At 35.2% G+C, this 20,514-nt stretch overlaps 1 protein-coding gene across 4 annotated transcripts in view; it reads left to right on the top strand.

The window, feature by feature from the left end:
• Window positions 1-20,514, top strand: part of CSMD3 (CUB and Sushi multiple domains 3) — a 587,774-nt gene that overhangs the window by 400,850 nt on the left and 166,410 nt on the right. For all 4 annotated transcript variants that reach the window (XM_088178475.1, XM_014870085.2, XM_088178481.1 and 1 more), the window contains 3 exons: window positions 5,756-5,947; window positions 13,187-13,325; window positions 15,397-15,584. In XM_088178475.1, coding sequence (XP_088034601.1) covers window positions 5,756-5,947; window positions 13,187-13,325; window positions 15,397-15,584 — 519 coding nt within the window. The remainder of the gene's footprint in view (window positions 1-5,755; window positions 5,948-13,186; window positions 13,326-15,396; window positions 15,585-20,514) is intronic.

Raw genomic sequence — 20,514 nt, 5'->3', positions numbered from 1 at the left:
TTTTATAAACATGTTCAGATGAGGAGTGTGTAATAATTACGCTGAAACACTTTCTGTGTCTCTGACCATGAGAAGAGACATGCAAGCTCTGTGTATCTAATATTCTCACTAATCTCTCACCTATTTAACAGTTTGAGCACGAGCTGCATTCATCCTCATCCTGGAATTTTTGATCAAGAATTGTCTCTTTATTCTTTGTCTAGCCCAAATGGTTTGACTGATTGCAGTGTGATTACTCCAAAGTAGCATGCCAAGAGAAAGAATAAAATAGGTTTCTGCATTTCTCTACCTTCATTAGGGAAAAAAGGCTCTCAGATGATCGCTCACAGGTTTGTGCTACACACAGTCACTCTTGCACCTGTTATGCTGCATATATTAGGTAATAGACACATCTGAGGTTTGTCTATTTCCCTATAAAAAATGTTTTTAATAGGAATTTAATGCATTACCTTCAGAAATCACAGCTTACTAGTTATTCAAGACAATATTTCCTAAGCTCTGAGTTTCCAATTATTGTAATAGAATAAAACATGAGGTATTCTTTTCATACTATATCAATTCTAATACATCACAAAGAACTTTAGTGCTTATACATGAATTTATGGGGAATTGTGATAGCCCTATCTGTTTCTTTTGCAGAAAGCTTTCACGATTGCATTTCAGGTAAACTATCAAAGACATCAGGAATTTTATTATTCCCAGAATTTTTGCTTACTCCACAAATTTTCATTGGGAATGATGAAGGCAGTGATTGAGGTGCCTGAATATACAACAGGAAAAACAAACAAACAAAAAAAAATTCTTGTACTGAAATATACAGTTCATAAACAGTATTGACACTTATAAAGGAGAAAAAACAGTAGGCTGAAGGTAGATAATGAAATGAAATATTTAAAAAATAAACACATTGAAGAAACAAACAGTTGAGATACAGGGCAGAACACACAGATAACCTCTCTGGAATTAAAAAAAAAAAAAAAAGCAAATTTCAGACATACACAGCTTTTAACAGTAGTAATGATGGGCTAGAGTCAGGCACATGAAAAAAAAACCTTATGACTACAGCAGACATGACAGAAAACTGTGATTAAGAAATTCAGTTTGAATATATGGGTAATATATGCTAACTCTCCAGAGATGCATTAATTCTATAATTACATACGGTACTGAGATAATCTTTCTCCAGTCTCCTTCTTACATAACTATTTTTCCCTGAAAAAAAAAAAAAAAGAAAAGAAAAAAAAAAAAAAAAAAAAAAAAAAAAAAAAAAAAAGTTTGAGGAGTCTTATTCTGACAAATTTATTTCTAAAAAAATTCCACCCATGTTTTGAAGTAAATATATGACAGCAAGCAAGAAAAAATAGAATTTACCAACAGATTTATTCTTAAAAGAGATTACACATTTTATATAAATTATCAATACAGGATTTCTGTCTCAATGGAAAAAAAAATCATGTGTTCCCTTCTGTTCCAGTGCATGACAATGTTAAGTGCCAAGCTTAGGTAAAAGTTTCTCCTGTGTGATACTGATTGCAGAGGGAATCTGGGGAAAAAGCATGGCCGAGATTGAGTTAAATTAATCCCATTCCTTATTAAGCAAGTTGAATTTAGACATGTGCTTACAAAGCAAGATACGCAGTTTTCAGAAATACCATGAAGGAGCAATTTATTTATATTTTAATCTCACTGAAGTTGCGGAACTCTGGATATCTTTCCCTGGTTTGTCCTCTTTAAAATTAATTAGACAGGTAAAAAATGAAGATTAAGGAAACAGTCATTTTTAAGAATTCTGTAATGCTCACTTATTACCATCACAAAGTATGGTGATATGCAAGAAATACATAAAGAAACAAATATGCATAAATATATACATATATATATATATATATATATATATATATATATGATATTTAAAATTTATTTACATAGGCCTTTATCACCATTTAAAATTACCATCAAAGTAAAATAACGGCTGAAATTTGGTATCTAAATCTGTCAGGTCTAGTTGTTAAAATGCTCTTTGTAGCTATGTGTATATGTTGAAATGGAGGTGAAAGACACAAAACATTGGAGTTCTTGCTTTCAACAACAGCAAGAAAAAACACAGATTGTTATATAGCTATAAATTAAAAATTTAGAGCAGAAGATGTTTCAAAACCTTGTATATATATTTGAATTGTCCAATATGCATACCTAAAGCTATTACCTATTTTTACCCTGCCACGTCTCCAAAGGCTATGTGAAAAATTGTACAAAGTGCTCCAAGTTAGTAGCTTTGTAGCTCTACAGTGTGCTTTCACTAAGAACTTATCTCTGTTTTATTATCCTGATGATGGTATTGAGGATGTCATGCAATACATGAATAAATAAATCACATATCACATAGTAGCAGTAATATTATGCAGCTTTTTTTCTCTCTTCCTTTAAGTAGCACTTTACTTAGCACTTTACATTAAAATTCCCATAGATTTTAGGCAAATCTAACCTAATAAATTATTATTTATTTATGATAAAGCAAAGCATATTCAGTATTTTAGTGACATTCTTTTCCTTTCTTACATCTTGCTCATTCAGAATAAATTAGTGTATTTTTTATCAGCCTGTTGAGCTCACATGGACTGTCAAACCAGTTCATAAATCCTTCAGTTAGATTTCATACTTTTAATAGAGCCTTGCAAAATGCTGAACAAACACTGAAAAAAAAAAGAGAATTAGACTTCTAGAAACTATCTACTTAAAAGTCTAAAACCCAGATGATGACATAGGAGCAGAGAAGCTCTCTTTTGCATTCTAGTGTTATAATGCAAAAAACAGTCTTAAAGAAGTGGTTTTTTTTTTTTTTTTAATATTAGATCTGTGTGTATTTAGTGTGAATTTGCAAAGTTTAAAAATATTAATGGAATAGTTTTAGTTGGAAAGTACCTCTGGAGATTTCTAGTCCAATTGCCTGATCACAAAACAGTCAAACACATAACACCTCTGGGAAAAAAAAAAATAGTTTGACCACACTTGAAGTGACCACACTTCTTTTACATAGCTGGAGTTTTGCTTGTTGCATCTTCTGATTGCAATGTTTGTGCTTTTGCTGCACACATGCTTCCTAGAAGAGCTTTTGTCTTCTATATTCCTTTTCTTTAAAGCTTCTCTCTGGTAAATTGTTTCTTGGGATTAATTTGTCCCACATGAATTTCCTTTTTAGAAACTCATGAAGTTTTTCTCAGGCTTTTTTTCCAGCCTACTGAGACCTCCCTAAATAGCATCCCCTGCATTAGAGCATGTCAAATGATCTTCCAGTGTCTGTAAACTTGCCAAAAGCTGACTTTGTCTCATTGTCCCCATCTTCAATGATTATTGAAGTCAACAACCACTCCTGAGGGACACTGCTGCTAATCAGCTCCTGCCTAGGGTTTGGATCACAGGCACTCTTTGAGCCTGGCACACCGACCTGTTTTCCACCCATTTCATACTCCGCTTATCCAATCCATGCTCCATCAATTTGGCTACAAAGCCAAAAGACCAGGAGGTGGGTTGAGCAAGCGTGCAGGCATGCAAGATGACTACTACACAGGGCAAATAAGGGTAAGGTTATAAGTTTGGCACACAGATCTCATATTATAAAAGTAATTTGCATAAATGTTACTAAGTGATTAAAAACACCAAACAGATTGTATCAGAAATCCCTGTGTGGCCCCTTCATGTCTTTCAGCCATATCCATTTTTTTGCAGAATGATGCAATCTAGTAAGAGCAATATGATGTACAGACAATAAGTTTCATACCAACATCTTTCTCTCTTTGGCCCTTCAAGGTTGATTGCAAATTCTGAATAAGAATCAGCCCCCATTCTTCTAGAATTGCATGTTTTAGATAAAGCAGAGAACTCTTTATCTTGTTTATGGCAAAATTCAAGGCAGATAATATTAAAGTGGGCAGAACACAGTTTCTCTCCAATATGGACTGGTCTGAGTGGCCAACATAAAAAAAAATATAGAGTATATCCTGTGCTCTCAGCAGGGAGGGATGCACATTAATATATGACTGGGTTTACTACTTGCTTCAGTCTGTTTACCTTAAGAATTTTTTCCTTTATTTCAGACCTGCATTAAGAACCTTTTGAACATTTTCATATTTGATGAAGTTTTATTCAAGTGTAATCTAGCTCTTATTGTCTTGCATGCATCATTTGCAAGATTTGCTGGTACAGTGCAGTAAATTTAGTAATTTCATATTTTAGTAATATTTTTTCTAAATTTAAACCCAGCAGCATATTTAAGGATACAAACAGTAGTCATGGTAGTGTCTAATGCAGAAGTTTTAAAAAATTGCATGACAATATAAAAAAATAATTATCTTTCATTTATTATGAAACATTTAAAAGAAATATGTATTTAACCTTAGAGGATGAAAAAGGAAAATTTTTCCCTTCTGTTCACACTTGATTTTTTGCTGCAGATTTATTTGTGGGGATTTTTTTCCCTATAGTCACTACTTTCTATGTATAAAAATAGCACAATAAAAATCCCAATAACTGTATAGAGCCAATTATATTTTTTATTAAGCATGCTTGGTATATATATGTATACCAAGTATATATATATATATATATATATATATATATATATATATAAGTGTATATATAAATATATATACTTCATATATATATTTTAAATATATATAATTTTTAAAGGTACTTGAAGGGCTTTTTTGGTTTTTTTTTAGAAAAATAAACTGTTTAGACCAAAATTTGCTGTTTAAAAACATTGTAAATACAAAACCCACACACATTTTGGATTAATAGATTGCTGCCTGCTGGTATTACCTACCCAGAAAGAGAGCATCTGAATTAAATCTCCGTACCGCCACTTTGTGTTTATGTTACACAGATTGCTGAGCTCAGTGGGACTAGTTCCACAGGCAAGTCTGACATTTGGTATTTATTTGTAATATGCATAACATGTTTCAGTTCTATAATGTTAGTAGGAAATAATATTTACTGAAATAAATGTTGATGTACTTACTTTTTGCTTAAGCTTGCATACTATTGTGCATAATATATTTATTACGTTAATCATGAGAAAAAATCTTTAAATTTTTTCTACATTTTTGCAGTCACTGTGGTTGTATTTTATATTAATAATAATACATTGTTATGCACTATATATAGCTGTACATTCTCTCAGACTAAATCCATGTGTATTTTTTATAGAGATTTCTTTATTATTTCTATAAAAGTCTAGTGTTGTAGATACGTCATGTGCAAGGGTATAGACATGAGTGATCAATGAAATTCACCTCCGAGGTCGCAGCTAAATGTTACATCATAGATATATTTATGAACTATAGAATTATGGAGAATTGAAGATATGCACAAGCATACCTTAATCAGAAAACCTGAAGACCTTAATCTGCTTTAAATTTTATTTATATTAAAAATTGCTCTAAAATATAAGTGTTAAATGTCCAGGGTAATAGGAAATCTCCTCCTTTCCTTTTTTTATATACTGCAGTGCTTCACAGACATTAAAAAAAAAAAAAAAAAAAAAAAAAAAAAAACAAACCAAAAGAAAAATTAGGCATTTTTTCGTAACTAAAGGAGGTAGCAAAAATTAATAGTATTTTTTTGGTGAATAAGAAAATTTTGAATTTGCAGAGCTTCCTGATTAGAAAAATGTAGCCAAAAAAAAAAAAAAAAAAAAAAAAAGGAAAGCTGGTGTTTTTATCAAAAATGTTTTTATGTTTTTTCACTTTGCTGCTAGGTTCTGTAGCCACTGCCTGTCGTGATCCTGGTGTCCCCATGAATGGAACTAGAAATGGTGATGGAAGAGAACCTGGAGACACTGTAATTTTTCAGTGTGATCCTGGCTATGAACTTCAAGGAGATGAGAGAATAACCTGCATTCAGGTAGAAAACCGGTACTTCTGGCAGCCAAACCCACCAGTCTGTATAGGTATGCAGAAAATATTAAATAATGCTTTCCTAAAAATAAAATCTTTATGTAATGAATCACACTGTTCTAGGAACTTGTTTAAAGAAAATATATGTACTACATATCTTAAAAATTATTTTACATCAACCTCTGACAATCATAACCCAAACCTTTCCTCTGTACTGGTTAGTATAATGGTTCTCATGCTCTCTCTCTCAGGGCCATCTCATTTATAATTTGATGATCTAGGACAGAGAAAGCAAACAAGTTAATGCCAATGACTATTATCCTTGATAGTCTATTCTTGGACAAACATTGCAGGAACCTGCCAGAGACTACAACTGCAAGGACCACCATACATCTTTCAAACACTCTTTCCTTTAAAAAACTTAGCTTGACCTTAGCTGTTACAAATAAGATCTGCATTCTATTTGCATATCCTCTGCATGCGTACCATCCATCCTGTTCATATCTGCAGACAGGTGTTTGCAAACACTGCAATGCTGTCTTGGTGTCTTGGCTATTCTATTTAATGTGTAAACGCATTATTTCCTCTATTCTTACTCTCCTTACTATTCCTTCCTGAGTAGTGTGACTTTATGAGCTTGATGACAAGAACTGTCTAGACTATCTTCTGGAAGACTGCAGTAAAAAAAAATACTTAATTTCTCCTCTTGTACAATTCTTATGTGCAAAAATACGCATTTTATAGTAATAATAACTGAAACTGAACATCTATGGATATTTAAATGAAAAAGTAAAAGGAATTCTAGGGCTCTGGGCCCTAAAGTTAAAATATTCTTCAATCATGCTGGCCTTATTTAATATTGCCGATTTTAAAATGTATGTCTCAGCTGAAAAATAATTACCCTATTATAAAGCAGTACTAGCAGTTCTAATCACTGTCAATAGTGAGTTGATGATTTTACAAAATAGATTAAATGTAAGTGTAGGTGCTCAACTGACATTCTGTCCGTAGCACATATTAAATATGCATACATTTGATTTTTAGCTGCATGCATCCATTTATCTAATACCCGTAAGTTCCACACTTCATGCAAGAACACCTGCTGTACACAAAGTAGCAAGAAGGCTTATTATGATGATTTATTTGTCCAAATATCAAGCATGAAGTTATCCTCTATTGATTTCCTATAATGATACATTCTTGGGGAATATGAACTGCTAATAGACTAGAGTGTGAAAACCTTGCCTTAGAGCTAAGTGATTTCAAAATTGTGTGTTATAGCTCAGTACACCCTGAACTTCATTGATTTTTTTTTCTCATATCTTGTAATATATTCATTAATGTTGCTTCCATCCCTGTAAACCAAAACTGTGCAATACTTACCCTACACATAACTTCAACATCATCATAATTTCTCAAAGTTTTAGAAAAAAACAAACATAATTTTGTTGAAAAAATAAGAGGCAGGAATAATTCCTCAGGTGTATAGTTGTACCATGTTCTAGGTCTAGTTTATTAGCTCTTTACACACCAAAGTGTCTTTTTGAACCTCCTAATTATTAATGCTCAAAACTAGGTAAATGTACTTTTTAATTGTTCTTACCTGTGGGAGTGCCTTGTTTTTTTAATTCACTTAGTCGTGCCTCGCAAAATGTTAAGAACATCTTCATTTCAAAGGTAGTAGCAATGGGAAAATAACCGAGAATTAAATAATGATTCATGTATTTAAATGAAAGATAGTAATTAGAAATTCTTCTAAACTAAAGATATTCTGAGAAACTATAAATTTGAGAGTATGGTTCTGCCAAAAGAGAGTCCTTTAGCTTATGCCTGTGCTGCAAAAATAGCTACATGTTTTCCATTCCAAAGATTTTCTGGATTCAATCTTGCTTAGATATCAGAATCTTAAGTGATTATGTTTGCTTAGTTTTCTCAGGGATGACATTAAAAAATTCTGGTATGCAAAAAGACATTTTAGTATTCAGGTTAACTATACATTTAGGGAAAGTATAGACTGTGTCCGAGAGATTTCAGACTTTCTTCAGAAATTCATAGGGTTTTTTTTTTTGTTTGTTTGTTTGTTGTTTTTTTGGTTTTTGTTTGTTTTTGTTTTTTGGTTTTTGTTTTTTTGTTAGTTAGTTAGTTTGTTTGTTGTGGCTTGGTTTTGTTTAATTTTACTGTTTAGTTTCAGGCAAGGTCTTGTTTTTCATATTTATATTCATAAAAAAGGTTTTATTGTAAACACTTAATTCCTGTGGTGCTTTTCTCAAAATCATCCATATGACACAAATATGAAGTAAAAATTCATTAATATTTTCATAATTCTTAATGATAATTTAAATTTATCTTCAGACTAGATATACAGAAGAAATTTTTTACAGTAAAGGTGGTGAAGCACTGATGCAGGTTACCCAGAGAGGTGTGTTTAACTCACCCCTGGAAACACTCTAGATCAGATTGGACAGGGTTCTGAGAAACCTGATCTAGTTGAAGATATCCCTGGTCATCACAGAGGGGTTGAGCTAGATGATATTTAAAGTTCCATTCAGACTCAAACCATGCTATGATTCTTTATTTAACATGTTTTTTTAATAAAAATAAATAAATAAAAAATAAATGAAACATTCTGTTTCTTTTCTTAAGAAGCAATAAAATAAATAAATAAATAAATAAATAAATAAATAAAGCTGTGGAATAATATTTTTTTTGCCTCCTAGAGAAATTAAATGGATTTTAAATAAAAAACACCCCAACCTATACTTCTTTACATAGAAAAAATGAATGGTGAGATCAACACAGAGACAGTAAGGCTCAGTGCTTGCTTACCACTATGTCTACACAGAGGTTATAAAGATAGGCTCACATAACCTACATCTAGTTTTTACTTCATAACACATAAAAAAATATATTTTTCATAGTGTTTTGACATTTGCCTTTCTTTCTAGATGGGCTGTTATATTTGTTCAGTCTTACCTCTTATGTCTAATACAATAAAAGGTGCTCTTTAAACTTTGTTTTCAGAGCGGGTCTGTCTTCAGTGAAAAATAAGGTTATGGCAATAATAAATTTCTACACATTAAATTCAAAAAATTATAGATTCTGAAACACATAAGAATTTAAGAAAGTCTATGACTAAGTTCAGAGAAGATAGTAAACTGGAAAAGGAAACATAATCTAATAACTTTCTTTTTTCATTTGATGATGTTAACATTCTCAATTTGCTATCTTATGGACTGAAAATTAAAATAATCTGAAACCATTCTATTTGAAGAAAACTCTATCTGGGAGATATTTTGCAAAGTTGAAGATGATGTTTTTTATTATTATTTTTTACTGCTGTTAATGGCATACCTTGAAATAAAATATATTGTGACTGTCTGTCTAGCTTAGTGTACTTTCCATTTATTCCCTTTTTGATTATCAACAGACCTTGTGAAGAATTAAATGGTGACACTGTAAACAGCACAGGTAACTGTTGATTGTGTAAAGAAAGAATAAGTATATAAGAAAGAAGTTACTAATATGAAAGTACTCTATCAATGAACTAACAGGGAACTAAAGTAAATCAAGACCTCAGGAAACTATCATGAATGCAAACACTGGCAGAATTTAGTCTGGAACAAGGACATAGAATTTAACTCCCTTGTATCATTATACGCCAGTTCAGAGTACTTCAAAAATATCATCAGACTCATACAGTTTTGTGGTAATTTCAGTGAAGCCTGGTTACAGTGAATAACCTAAATATCCTCTTTGGTATTCTTCACATTTTCATTCCCAGGGTATGCAGAGAGTGCAAACTGAACCATTAAAATACCTGAAAAAGAGGACTGTACAGGGTTATACTGAAGAACATTAGTTCCAGCTGATGAATAGCCTTTACATTCCGTACAACCTCACAGTTCCTTGTTTACATGAGCTTTTACTTCAACGAAGTTACAGAAAGTTACAGTGAACTCTTTTACAATTAATTGACATGTATTGTTTTGTAATAATTTAATATTACTCATTTTGAAATTGTGACAAAGGAACATTCAACAGCAGATGCTTTTAATTAGAAACAATAAGAATTTTAGTTTTTTGAAGATAGAAAAATTGCAATTATTATCCTTATTGTAAAACTAAGTAAATGTTTCATACTAAATGAAATTTCTCCCGTCTGTTCAGTTGTAGCTAATGGAACTTTATCTATCAACTGAAAACATCTGGGAAAATGTTATTGTTATAAAAATTGTATTTGGTGGTTGTCAAAAAAAGCAAAACAAATTGTGTTAGGCCTGGAATACATATTTTATGCATTTGTTAGTGCTGTTAATTTGTGATATTATTGTGTTCCTAAAGCCAGGTGTTTTTTTCTGCTTCTAACTGCTTTTACACAAAATGATGATTTTATGATTCATCACCAATTTTAATAGCAAAATGTAAATTAAGATTCCATTTGTTTTGTTTTGTTTTGTTTTGTTTTGTTTTGAGTTAATTTTGCTATTCATTACTCCATTTTAATATAAATAGATATGTAAAATGTAGAAAGACTATACTCATAGGTACTGTGACTGTAGATATGTTAATCTACTTGAGTATTCTACTTGCTTTATTTGAATTCATAAATGACCTGTGATTTAATTCACAGAATCATAGATTCACAGAGTGCTTTGGGTTGGACCATCTAATTCCCACCCCCCTGCCATGTCAGGGACACTTTCCATTAGACCAAATTACTCAAAGCCTCATCCAGCCTGACCTTGAACAGTTCCAGGGATAGGCATCCAAAAATTCCATGGAAAACTTGTTCCAAGTCTCACCACCCTTCCAGTAAAGAATTTCTCCCTAAAATCTGATCTAAACCTACCTGAAAACACTTTCCCCTCATCCTGTTACTGAATGAAATGTGAAAAATCCCCCTTCAGCTGTCTTGTAGACCCTCTTTAGGCACTGAAAGGCACCATAAGTTTTCCTGGAGCATTGTGTTCTCCAGACAGAGCAATCCCAGCTCTCTCAGATTGTTTTCATAGGTGAGGTGTTCCATCTCCCTGATCATCCCTCCTCTGGACTCTCTCCAAAGGGTCGATATCTTTCTTGTATTGGATGCCCCAGAGCTGGATGAAGTATTTCTCATGATATTAGGAAGTACTCTGTATATTTGTCAGTAGGTTGAATTATACCTGCACTTATCATCTTTATCTTACAAATCCTCTTGAGTGCAATCACACAGCACATACAGAACAACCAGAGGATCAGGCCCAGACAATATTGGCTTATTAAATGCAGGTTCTGCATGAACAACTTGATCTCCTTGTGTGACAAGGACACCTGCTCAGGGGTTAACTATCCAGAGTTCAGTAAAGTGTTTGACACTATTTCCCACATCATTCTCATGGAGAAACTAACTGTTCATAGGTTGGACAGGTGAACTCTTCAGTCGGTAGCTACTGACTGGATGGCTGGGCCCAGAGAGTCAGGGTGAATGGAATTACATCCAGTTGGTGGCCAGTCACTGGTGTTCCCTGGGGCTCAGTACTGGGGCCAGTCCTGTTTCATGTCCTTATTGATGATCTGGGTGAGATAATTGAGCACACTCTCAGTTTTCAAGTGTCACTAAGTTGTGCTGGAGTGTTGATCTCTTGGAGGGTAGGAAGACTCTGCAGAGGGATCTGGAGAGGCTGGATCAATGGGCCAAGGCCACTGCTATAAGGTTCAATAAGGTGAATTGATGAGTCCTACACTACACCATATAGCATATATTGGGGGAACGAATGGGAAAGGACCAGTGGAAAAGGACCCGGGTTGGTTGACAAGTGGCCAAACATGAGCCAGTGTGTGCCCAGAGGCCAAGAAGTCCAATGGCATCCTGGCTTGTATCAGCAAGGTATGGCCAGCATGACCAGGGCAGTGATCATCCCCCTGTACTCGGTGCTGGTGAAGCCACACCTCACATCCTGTGATAAGTTCTGGGCCCTTCAATGTATGAAAGACATTGTGGTAATTGAGAGAGTCCAGAGAAAGGCAACAAAGCTGGTGAAGGATCCAGAGAACAGCATAATGAAGATCACTGGAGGAAGCTGATGCTGTGTAGCCTTGAGGAAAGGAGGCTCAGAGAAGACATTCTTGCTCTCTACAGCTACCTGAAAGGAGGTTGCATTGAGGGTGGTGTTCATTTCTTCACCCAAGTAACAAATGACAGGATGAGAGGAAGTGGCCTCAAGTTGCACCATGGGAGGTTTAGACTGGATATAAGGACAGATTTCTTCACCATCGGTAGGGTTACCAAGCATTGGAACAGGCTGACCAGGGAAGTGGCTTAGTCCCAATCCCTGGAGGTATTAAAAACACATGTAGATGTGGCACTTAGAAACATGATTTGGTGCTGGACTTGGCAGTGTTAGGTTTATGACAACTCGACCTATGATTCTAAAATAGATTTAAATAACCATAAAGCTCACAGAATCTCTGTTACAGAAGACCTGAGTAATCAATTACTTTTCTAGGCCCACATGATCACTTAGCAGAATTAAAATTTCCAAAATTATAGGTCTTTATAAATCTTATCTGGAATCTTTTGAATAACATCTTAAGAAGTTCTTTCAAAAAAGATCTTTAGAAAACCTGATTATTCCCTTGTTGCTGCATGAAGTCTCAGATAAGGAATGCTGAAGAACAAAAATTCATTATACCTTGCTTCTTTTTTACTATTTGGTTTTCTGGACCAAAACCCCGCAACATTTGGGAACCTCAAAGTCACATAGAAAAATGTGGTTGTTTTATTCTGATTGTGCTTAAAGCTATATTATTTATCTCTGAGTTTGATAACTGCAATTACTTGAATACTTTTGAATTTGATTTATATTATATCCATCTTGATCTGAATTACTAATCACTGTTATCTGGTGAAAAGGCAGATAATTGCATTATCAATGTAAGTATCTTGTTTCATAGCCTAAGGAGGTTCTTTCAGAATGTCTTTAACAAGAAGTTGAAAAAGGAAAGTTTATGCAGTCAAGTCTTTTTGTGTGTGTAGCCAGAGCATTTTCCAAGTTCACAGTATATTCAGAAAAGCCTTGAAATGATGTTATGCAAGTAGAAGGACATTTCAAAACCAAGTGTTTCGCATAGTAATATTAGTATTTGTCTAAGGCAAAATGTGAATATATTTTTTGTTTGTTTCTATTAAAGCTTTATAAATACCTCACTTGTTTAACTTTTGGAGGACACGAAATGTCAGTGAACAGATTGCTGCTACTTGCTTCTTTGTCTCTTACCTTCTTTCCTCAAGTCCTATCTATTTTTATTCACAGCTCCCTGTGGAGGAAACCTGACTGGCTCATCAGGTTTTATACTTTCACCAAACTTCCCTCATCCTTATCCCCACAGCAGAGATTGTGACTGGACTATCAATGTTAATAGTGATTATGTTATATCATTAGCATTTATCAGGTAAGTTGCTACTTATATTTTTTAAAGTCATGTTTATAACTTTACTATTGGCTTTATTATTATAACTTTATTATTGTTCAGATCTCTGTAGGGTAATATGAATATCTAAGGGATTACTAATCATTATATTTGTTAAAAATTACAATAAATACGTCAGACTCATCAATACACATAGAGGTGGAGCTTGGAAATTCATTGCTGTTTCCTTAAAAGCATTGTTTACACTGGCTAAGGCTGAGGTAGATGGTGCTCAATTTAACTAAGATTCAGTTCCTAAGAAGGCAACATGGAGCAACTCACAGGAATGTCTGCAAACAGGATGGTCTTTAATGCTGAAAACTATTGATTCATCTATTTGTATGTGACACCTGCTATTTAGGCAAAATTTCGAAAGTAGTCTTTAAATTTAGTTTTATTGGTCCATACAATTTCAGGATACTCAAAATACTTCCTGATATTCTGGCTATTAAATGGAATTGTTCTAGAATTTTATCACAATGCAAGACAAAATTGAGCTTAATAGAATTCACAAAGGAATTTTTGCTGTCTGCACTGTATATAACACATTATGTAAATTAATATATTTGTTATGTGTGAAAATCATGCACCCCAACTAGGAAAAGGTAAAAATAGTACTTGTGATTTAAGTTCTTCTTATTCTGGATGTTCTGTAATGGTGTTTGTATTGTTCTGACCAGTGCTAATGTGATAACTTCTTTAGAGAGGTAGATCATATAGTTGTCTCTTCTTGGTGCTCAGTCACATAGTATGTGTTTTCATGAGTTCATCCTAAGGAAATTATTAATGTAATTATATTTATGTAATTAACAATATTATTATTTTGTGGGTGATTTCATAATATTGTAAGTTGGTAAGGAAACTTTCTATTGTGTAGTAGCACTTCTTTGTTGATTTGGATTAATATCATGGGCTCAATATATTTAAGAATGTTGTGCTTTTTATATACTATATTTAGATATGAGATCCTCCATCTTAGAATAAATATATATATATATTGCAGTGTGACTCCAGATACCAAGAACAGTTAATAAATCCCAAATACTGCCAAGTTAAAAAAAAATCTCAAAATATGGTTAGTTGCTATGAATCTTTGATAGAAACTCAGAAGCTTAGTCGTGGTCAAAGTAGATTGCATCTTTACTGAGAATTGCCTCACTTATGACACAGACTGATCTAGAGTGAGAAACACTGAATACTCCACTAAGTACTGTTAAATAGACTTTTGAGTGGAACTTGCTCCAGGTAATCCTTTTAAACTCAAGATGAACTATGGCACTTTAATAATCAAAGCTGTTGACTTTTTACTTTTCCATTTCTTTTATAAGGAAATATTTTTTAAAGAATCCACAAGTTAAAAAAGGATCTTTATCAGGTCTTCAATGCCTACATTTATTTCAGTCAGGGGCTATTGTCAGGTAGATAAATGATGAAAAGTTTGGATTTTCATTCTTTTACTACCTATCTTTTTAGAAAACTTTCTTTTTTTTACAGGGGCAATCTTACCAGTTAACTCTCTGCCTTTAACTAAAATTAAGTTTGAATTTAACTAACTAAGTTAGTTAAACTATAATGTAGTTCAGAAGAAAATGTGAGGTTTCAATACTTCATCTTTTTATTTAAACTGCTCATAAACAAAATGCTTCTTGCTCCCAGAGATATGTGAAGATGATCCTCTGGCTGTCTGAAAGTGCTTAGTCTGGCTGGAAGCCGAGTGCATTATATCATAAAGCATTTCTGCCAAGGGTTCCAATAGATCTAGGTCGTTTGTTTTTCTAAACCTTTCAAAATATGTTATTAATTCTCTACTTAAAAAGCTTTTATTTTTTTTCTAGCTAGCGGGAAATTATTGTTTCTATGGTGTGAACCAAAAGATATAGTGTTTCTGTGTTTGCTAATAAAACACTTCAACAAAACATTTTTTTTCTGACAGAGGAGCGACTTTTTTTCCTTTTATTAAAACAGAGGTAGTAAATTTCAAATTTATGCTAATAACAGTGAAAATGTTAGGCAAAGCATATTTCGTCTGATATTTCTCTTTTTTGTTCTCTAGCTTCAGTATAGAACCAAATTATGATTTTCTTTATATCTATGATGGGCCAGACAGTAATAGCCCACTGATTGGGAGCTTTCAAGATAGCAAGCTGCCAGAGAGGATAGAGAGCAGCTCAAATACCATGCATCTGGCTTTTCGGAGTGATGGATCTGTTAGCTTTACTGGATTCCACCTGGAGTACAAAGGTAAACAATTTTTTTTTTCTTATATATTTACAAAGTTCAGTGAATGAGTGCAAATTTTGGTTTTATTTCTCATAACTTTCTGCCTGGTAATGTTTCTGTTTTGCCTGAGACTATGAATAATCTATTCATACAAATATAATGTTCAAAGATTGCTACCTTAAAGTTTCTAGTATGATTTTGTTTGTCTGTAAGGTTGAATGCATGATTCAGTGTTTGAAGCAGGCTTACAAGAAGGCTGGGCAGGCACTTTTCATGAGGGTATGAAGGGGGAATGGCCTTAAGCTGAAGGAGGACAGATTTAGATTAAATATTAGGAAAAAGTTCTTTGTTGTGAGAGTGGTGAGGCACTGGAACAAGGTACAAAGAGAGATTGTTGACTCCCCATCCCTGGAGCAATTCAGAACCAGGATCGATTGGCTCTGAGCAACCTGGTCTAGTGGAAGGTTCCCTGCTCGTGGCAGGAGCATTTGGAGCTAGATGATCTTTAAGGACCCTTCCAACCTCAATTGTTCTATGAGTCTATGATGCTGTGAAAAAACAGGAGACAGCAGTTCACAGGTTTCAAAAATAATGGTGCAATGGCATAACTTAACAGCATATATATATATGTTTTATCCAGAATTTAATTACTTTTTTATTTTACATAGCAGATCATGTTGATTTAGGTGCATTTAAGGTCCTATAAGATGAAATTACATGCTAGAACCCAGGAGTCCAATATTGAAAATTAAAAAATACTTTGGCTTGACCTTTACATGATAGACTACAGTAGAGTTGTCCACCTGTCTCCACTCTATCTGAGGTCATAAAACAGTAAACAGGAAAATAAAAACTTGCAAAATATATAATCAATTGGAACTTTCATAACTACCTCTGCATGGCTTGAGAAACAGAAATATTTGAAATTAAATTAATATGAAAATATTCTGTAAAGACAACCAGAAAGAAAATAGGGGTGTTATAGACTTCCTTGGTGCTGTTTTCTTCTCCATTTATTCTGGGAGCAATTAGTAAGTGCAAAGGTGTAGAAGGGAATGTATTTATTGCTTTGTAAAGCCCATGAAGCCTCCTTATACTTTCCTACCATCATTGGATCCTACAGATATCAGGGAAGTTGTCTCCACAGACACTCTTGAAAAGTTAAAAGTAGTCTCCACCATATTGATGGTGAGCCCAGATGTATGAAATGTTTAAGTTCACTTAAATATATTTCTTCTTTTCAACTAAATTGAAAAATAATAAATGCAGATGGAAGTGCTCTAGGAAGTGATTCAGGACCACAAAACTCCTGAAGAACGAGAAAATAAATTATTTTTAAGGAGGCCAATCTTTTTCTTCTGTGCTGTTGAATGAAGTCTTGTGTCATGGAATCAAAGTGTTCCTCCTTTCCACCAATCCAAATGTAAAGGATATTTATTAAGGCGACAGTCTCTTCGAATTCTTGATCCTTATTTAAACAAAGAAGTGAACTGCTGTACTTTGTGAAAGGGACCAATCTGATTTTTATTTATGCCTCAACATGTGTTGTACACGAGGTGAAAAGTTCCTCTGGGGGCTGTACCCGTGCTGGGAGCCCTGTGCTGGGGAGGCTTCGCCTGGCAGCCGAGCAGGGCGTGGGGAAGCGTCCACGACCAGGCTGGAAGCGACTCCTCCAGCCGGGGGACAGATCCCTGCATGCCCGGGAAAAAAATGCCCGGGAAATCCGGCTATGGGAGTGGCCTTGGCACATAAACACAGTTAACTGCAACACAACGGGGGGCCACTTTTTTGGGTTTCTTGGATGGAGAGGGCTCGCCTGGAGGGTGATCTTGGCTCCCCTCCCTCCCTGCTCCCCCCGCCTTTCTCTCCCTGCGCTCCTGCTTCTTCCTTGGCTGTCTGCTGGGACAGACCGACAGCCTGGTCCTCACTGCTGGGACAGACAGCCAGCGTGTTCCTCACTGCTGGGACAGACAGCCTGCTCCTCACTGTCGGGACAGACCCACAGCCTGTTCCTCACGGTGGGACACAGTCACAGCCCGCTGCTGTGGGCGAACCACGGCCGGCCCGGCCCGGCTGCTCGCCGCTCGCAGCACACGCTCCGCCTGCCGAACGTGCTGACGGGGCGCCAAGGGTACAGCGGTGACGACTTGTCCCGCTGTTCTCTCTCCGTTTCTCTTTCCCCCTCTTTGCTCCTTTTTCTATCCCACTTCGGTGGCACAGTTACCATTCTTTATCAATAAGCACTTCTCAGATATAATACTGCCGCATTTGCGCTTAATTTTCATCTGAGAAATCTATCAAAAAGAATCCTCCCCAAATCCTCTTTAACAGAGGGTTGAGACTTTGTAATCAAGGCAGAATACTGTTTCTAACATTACTGATAGCCCATGTGTGCCCCTACGATGTCTTTCTCTACTTCAAGGAGTCACAATGCCAGAATAACGCTGTAGCTATCAACACATTTATAATGGGACTGAAAATCTAAGTAACAGGGGGATGCAAGTGTGTGTTTATGTGTGTATATGTGAGGGAAGTTGGAAAATTGAATCAACCTAATCCTAATTTTCCCCTTTCATCTGAAAGGTTTTATCTCCTACTTTTCTCAGAATAAGTGGAATATGCATTACAACATCTTCTTTAAAAAAAGAAGAGACATAAACAGAGGAACTATTTCCATTCACCTAAAAAAATTCAAGAATTATGAAATTTGGACAGCTCAAAATCCCTTAAACAGATGGTCAGCTTTCTTGTGAATTATCCATTTTTACTGGGAATATCTGATGGATGTTCCTCTGCACTGCTTAATTTAGGTGTATTATAAAAAACTCTTACTCTATGGCTGATCCTTGAATCCTGTATTCGATTTTGGGCCCTTCACTAAAGATGTTGAGGTACTGGAGCATGTACAGAGGACAATGGAGCTGGTTAGGGGTCCAGAATACAAGTTTTATGAGGAGCTGCTGAGGGAGCTGGGCTGTTTAATCTGGAGAAAAGGAAGGAGACCTTACATTCTCTACAACTACCTGAGATTGTGGTGATGGGAGGGTTAGCCTCTTCTCACAAGTGACAAGCAATAGAACAGGAGGAAATGGGCTTAAATTACTCCAAAGAAAGTTTAGTCTTCATGAAAGGGGTTGTCAATTATTGAACAGGCTCCCAGGGAAGTGGTAGAATCCCTGTCCCTGGAAGTATTTGAAAGATGTGTACATGTGGCACTGAGGGACATGGTTTGGTGGTGGATTTGGCAGTGCTGGGCTTACAGATGGACTCAATGATCTTAGAGGTCTTTTCCAGCTTAAATGATTCTAAGATTCTATGGTTCTGTTCTATTATTCTATAAAAAAAATGGGTGGAAAATCAACTGGACTCCTGAGTGGAGACTCTTGGCTAGTATTAATTGTGATTAGTAATGCAGCCAGTATTCTCTTTGTTAACAACCCTGTATGATGGGACAGACCAAATTTGTGGACAACATCAGTTTGGAGTGATATGTGAGTGCTACTCAAAGGATCTTAGGAGGTTATAGAATCAGACTGACAGGACCCCTGGACAAAGCATTCTGGTTTCAGCTGAGTTATTTTTCTTCCTAGCCGCTGGTATAGTGCTGTATTTTGGATTTAGGATGAGAATAATGTGGAAAATATGCTATTTTGGTTGCCACTGGCCAGTGCTTAGATTAAGTCAATGACTTAGCTTCTCATGCTGCTTTGCTGGTGAGGAGTCTGGTAAGCAGAAGCTGGGACAGAACAGAGCCACAGCAGCTGACCCCAATTTCCAATGTGATATTCTGGCCTGGGGGAGCCCACTTAGGTTCTGGCTGGGTATCAGTCATGAGCAATTGTTTTTAATTTACATAACTTATTTTTCTGGGGTTTTATGTCTTTCTCTTTAAAAAAAAAAGTCCTTTCCATTGTGATTTTTAATTATTATTATTATTATTACATTTTATTTAAGCTAGTAAACAATTTTTTTTTTCAATATACAAGTTATCTCTATTTAACCTTTCCAGATCTCTCCCCATACCACTGTGGATCCTTAGTTGTGTGGTCCTTAGTTGCTGACTGGGGCTAAAACTCAAGTCTTTTTTGGCAAGTTGACTGCAGGTCTGACCAGAGTGTGTGAAAACAAATTTGTTTTAATCATCCATTATGTTAATTTAATAGTCACTGGTCACAATGTTGATTTATTTGGAGTCAGAGTTATGCTTGTTCTGAGAATTGGGTTATGTAACAGCTTATTTTCTCTGTATGTTCTTCTTTTGGTACCTCTGGGAACTGGATTAAGGATATAATTTTGATGGACTGTGTGACGCTGGCTCAAGATATGAGAAAATAATTCCTGTTAGTGAGACTGATGTGGTATTTTGGCTCAGTATTGTTGTCATATCTGTATGTTTAGGGAACCACCTCATGAAAACTATTAACAATCACAACCTTTATCTTTTCTCCTCAGAGAGCCAATCTATGGGGCAGATAAGGAGGAGCACTTGCCCCACTCCTTCACCTTTTATTTCACCTTTACCTTTTCATTCTACTCCAGGCTAATTTCAATAGCTCTTGAGAATTTTGAGTATCCTTGAGATGTTTAAACCAGCGTATTCATATTGCTGTCTCCTGCGCGTGTTTCAGGTTTTATTTGAAGTTAAACAATTATTTAGGAATACTGCCCAGAGATCTGCCCTGAAGCTGGATTGTTGAAAGTTACAGGGTGTATGAGAATGTGTGGGAAAGTACCAAGGACAGTGGGCACCTCCAATGTTTTGGTAGTTCAGCCCTGAACAAACGTAAAATGCTGAAAAAGTGCTAATTTCTATGAGGAAAATATCTTGTCACACTAGCAATTCCAGAGAGACACAAATCATTGCAATGTGCTGGGACCTGGCCCAGGCCTACTAAGCCCTATTCAACATAATTCACTATCCTCAAGTGGAAGAGGTCTCTGGATCTGACAA

Source organism: Sturnus vulgaris, chromosome 1, assembly GCF_052056855.1.
Source record: "Sturnus vulgaris isolate bStuVul1 chromosome 1, bStuVul1.hap1, whole genome shotgun sequence".
NCBI classification, from domain to species: Eukaryota; Metazoa; Chordata; class Aves; order Passeriformes; family Sturnidae; genus Sturnus; species Sturnus vulgaris.
Note: the sequence above shows the minus strand (reverse complement) of the source record. Positions and strands in the feature narration are given on the sequence as shown.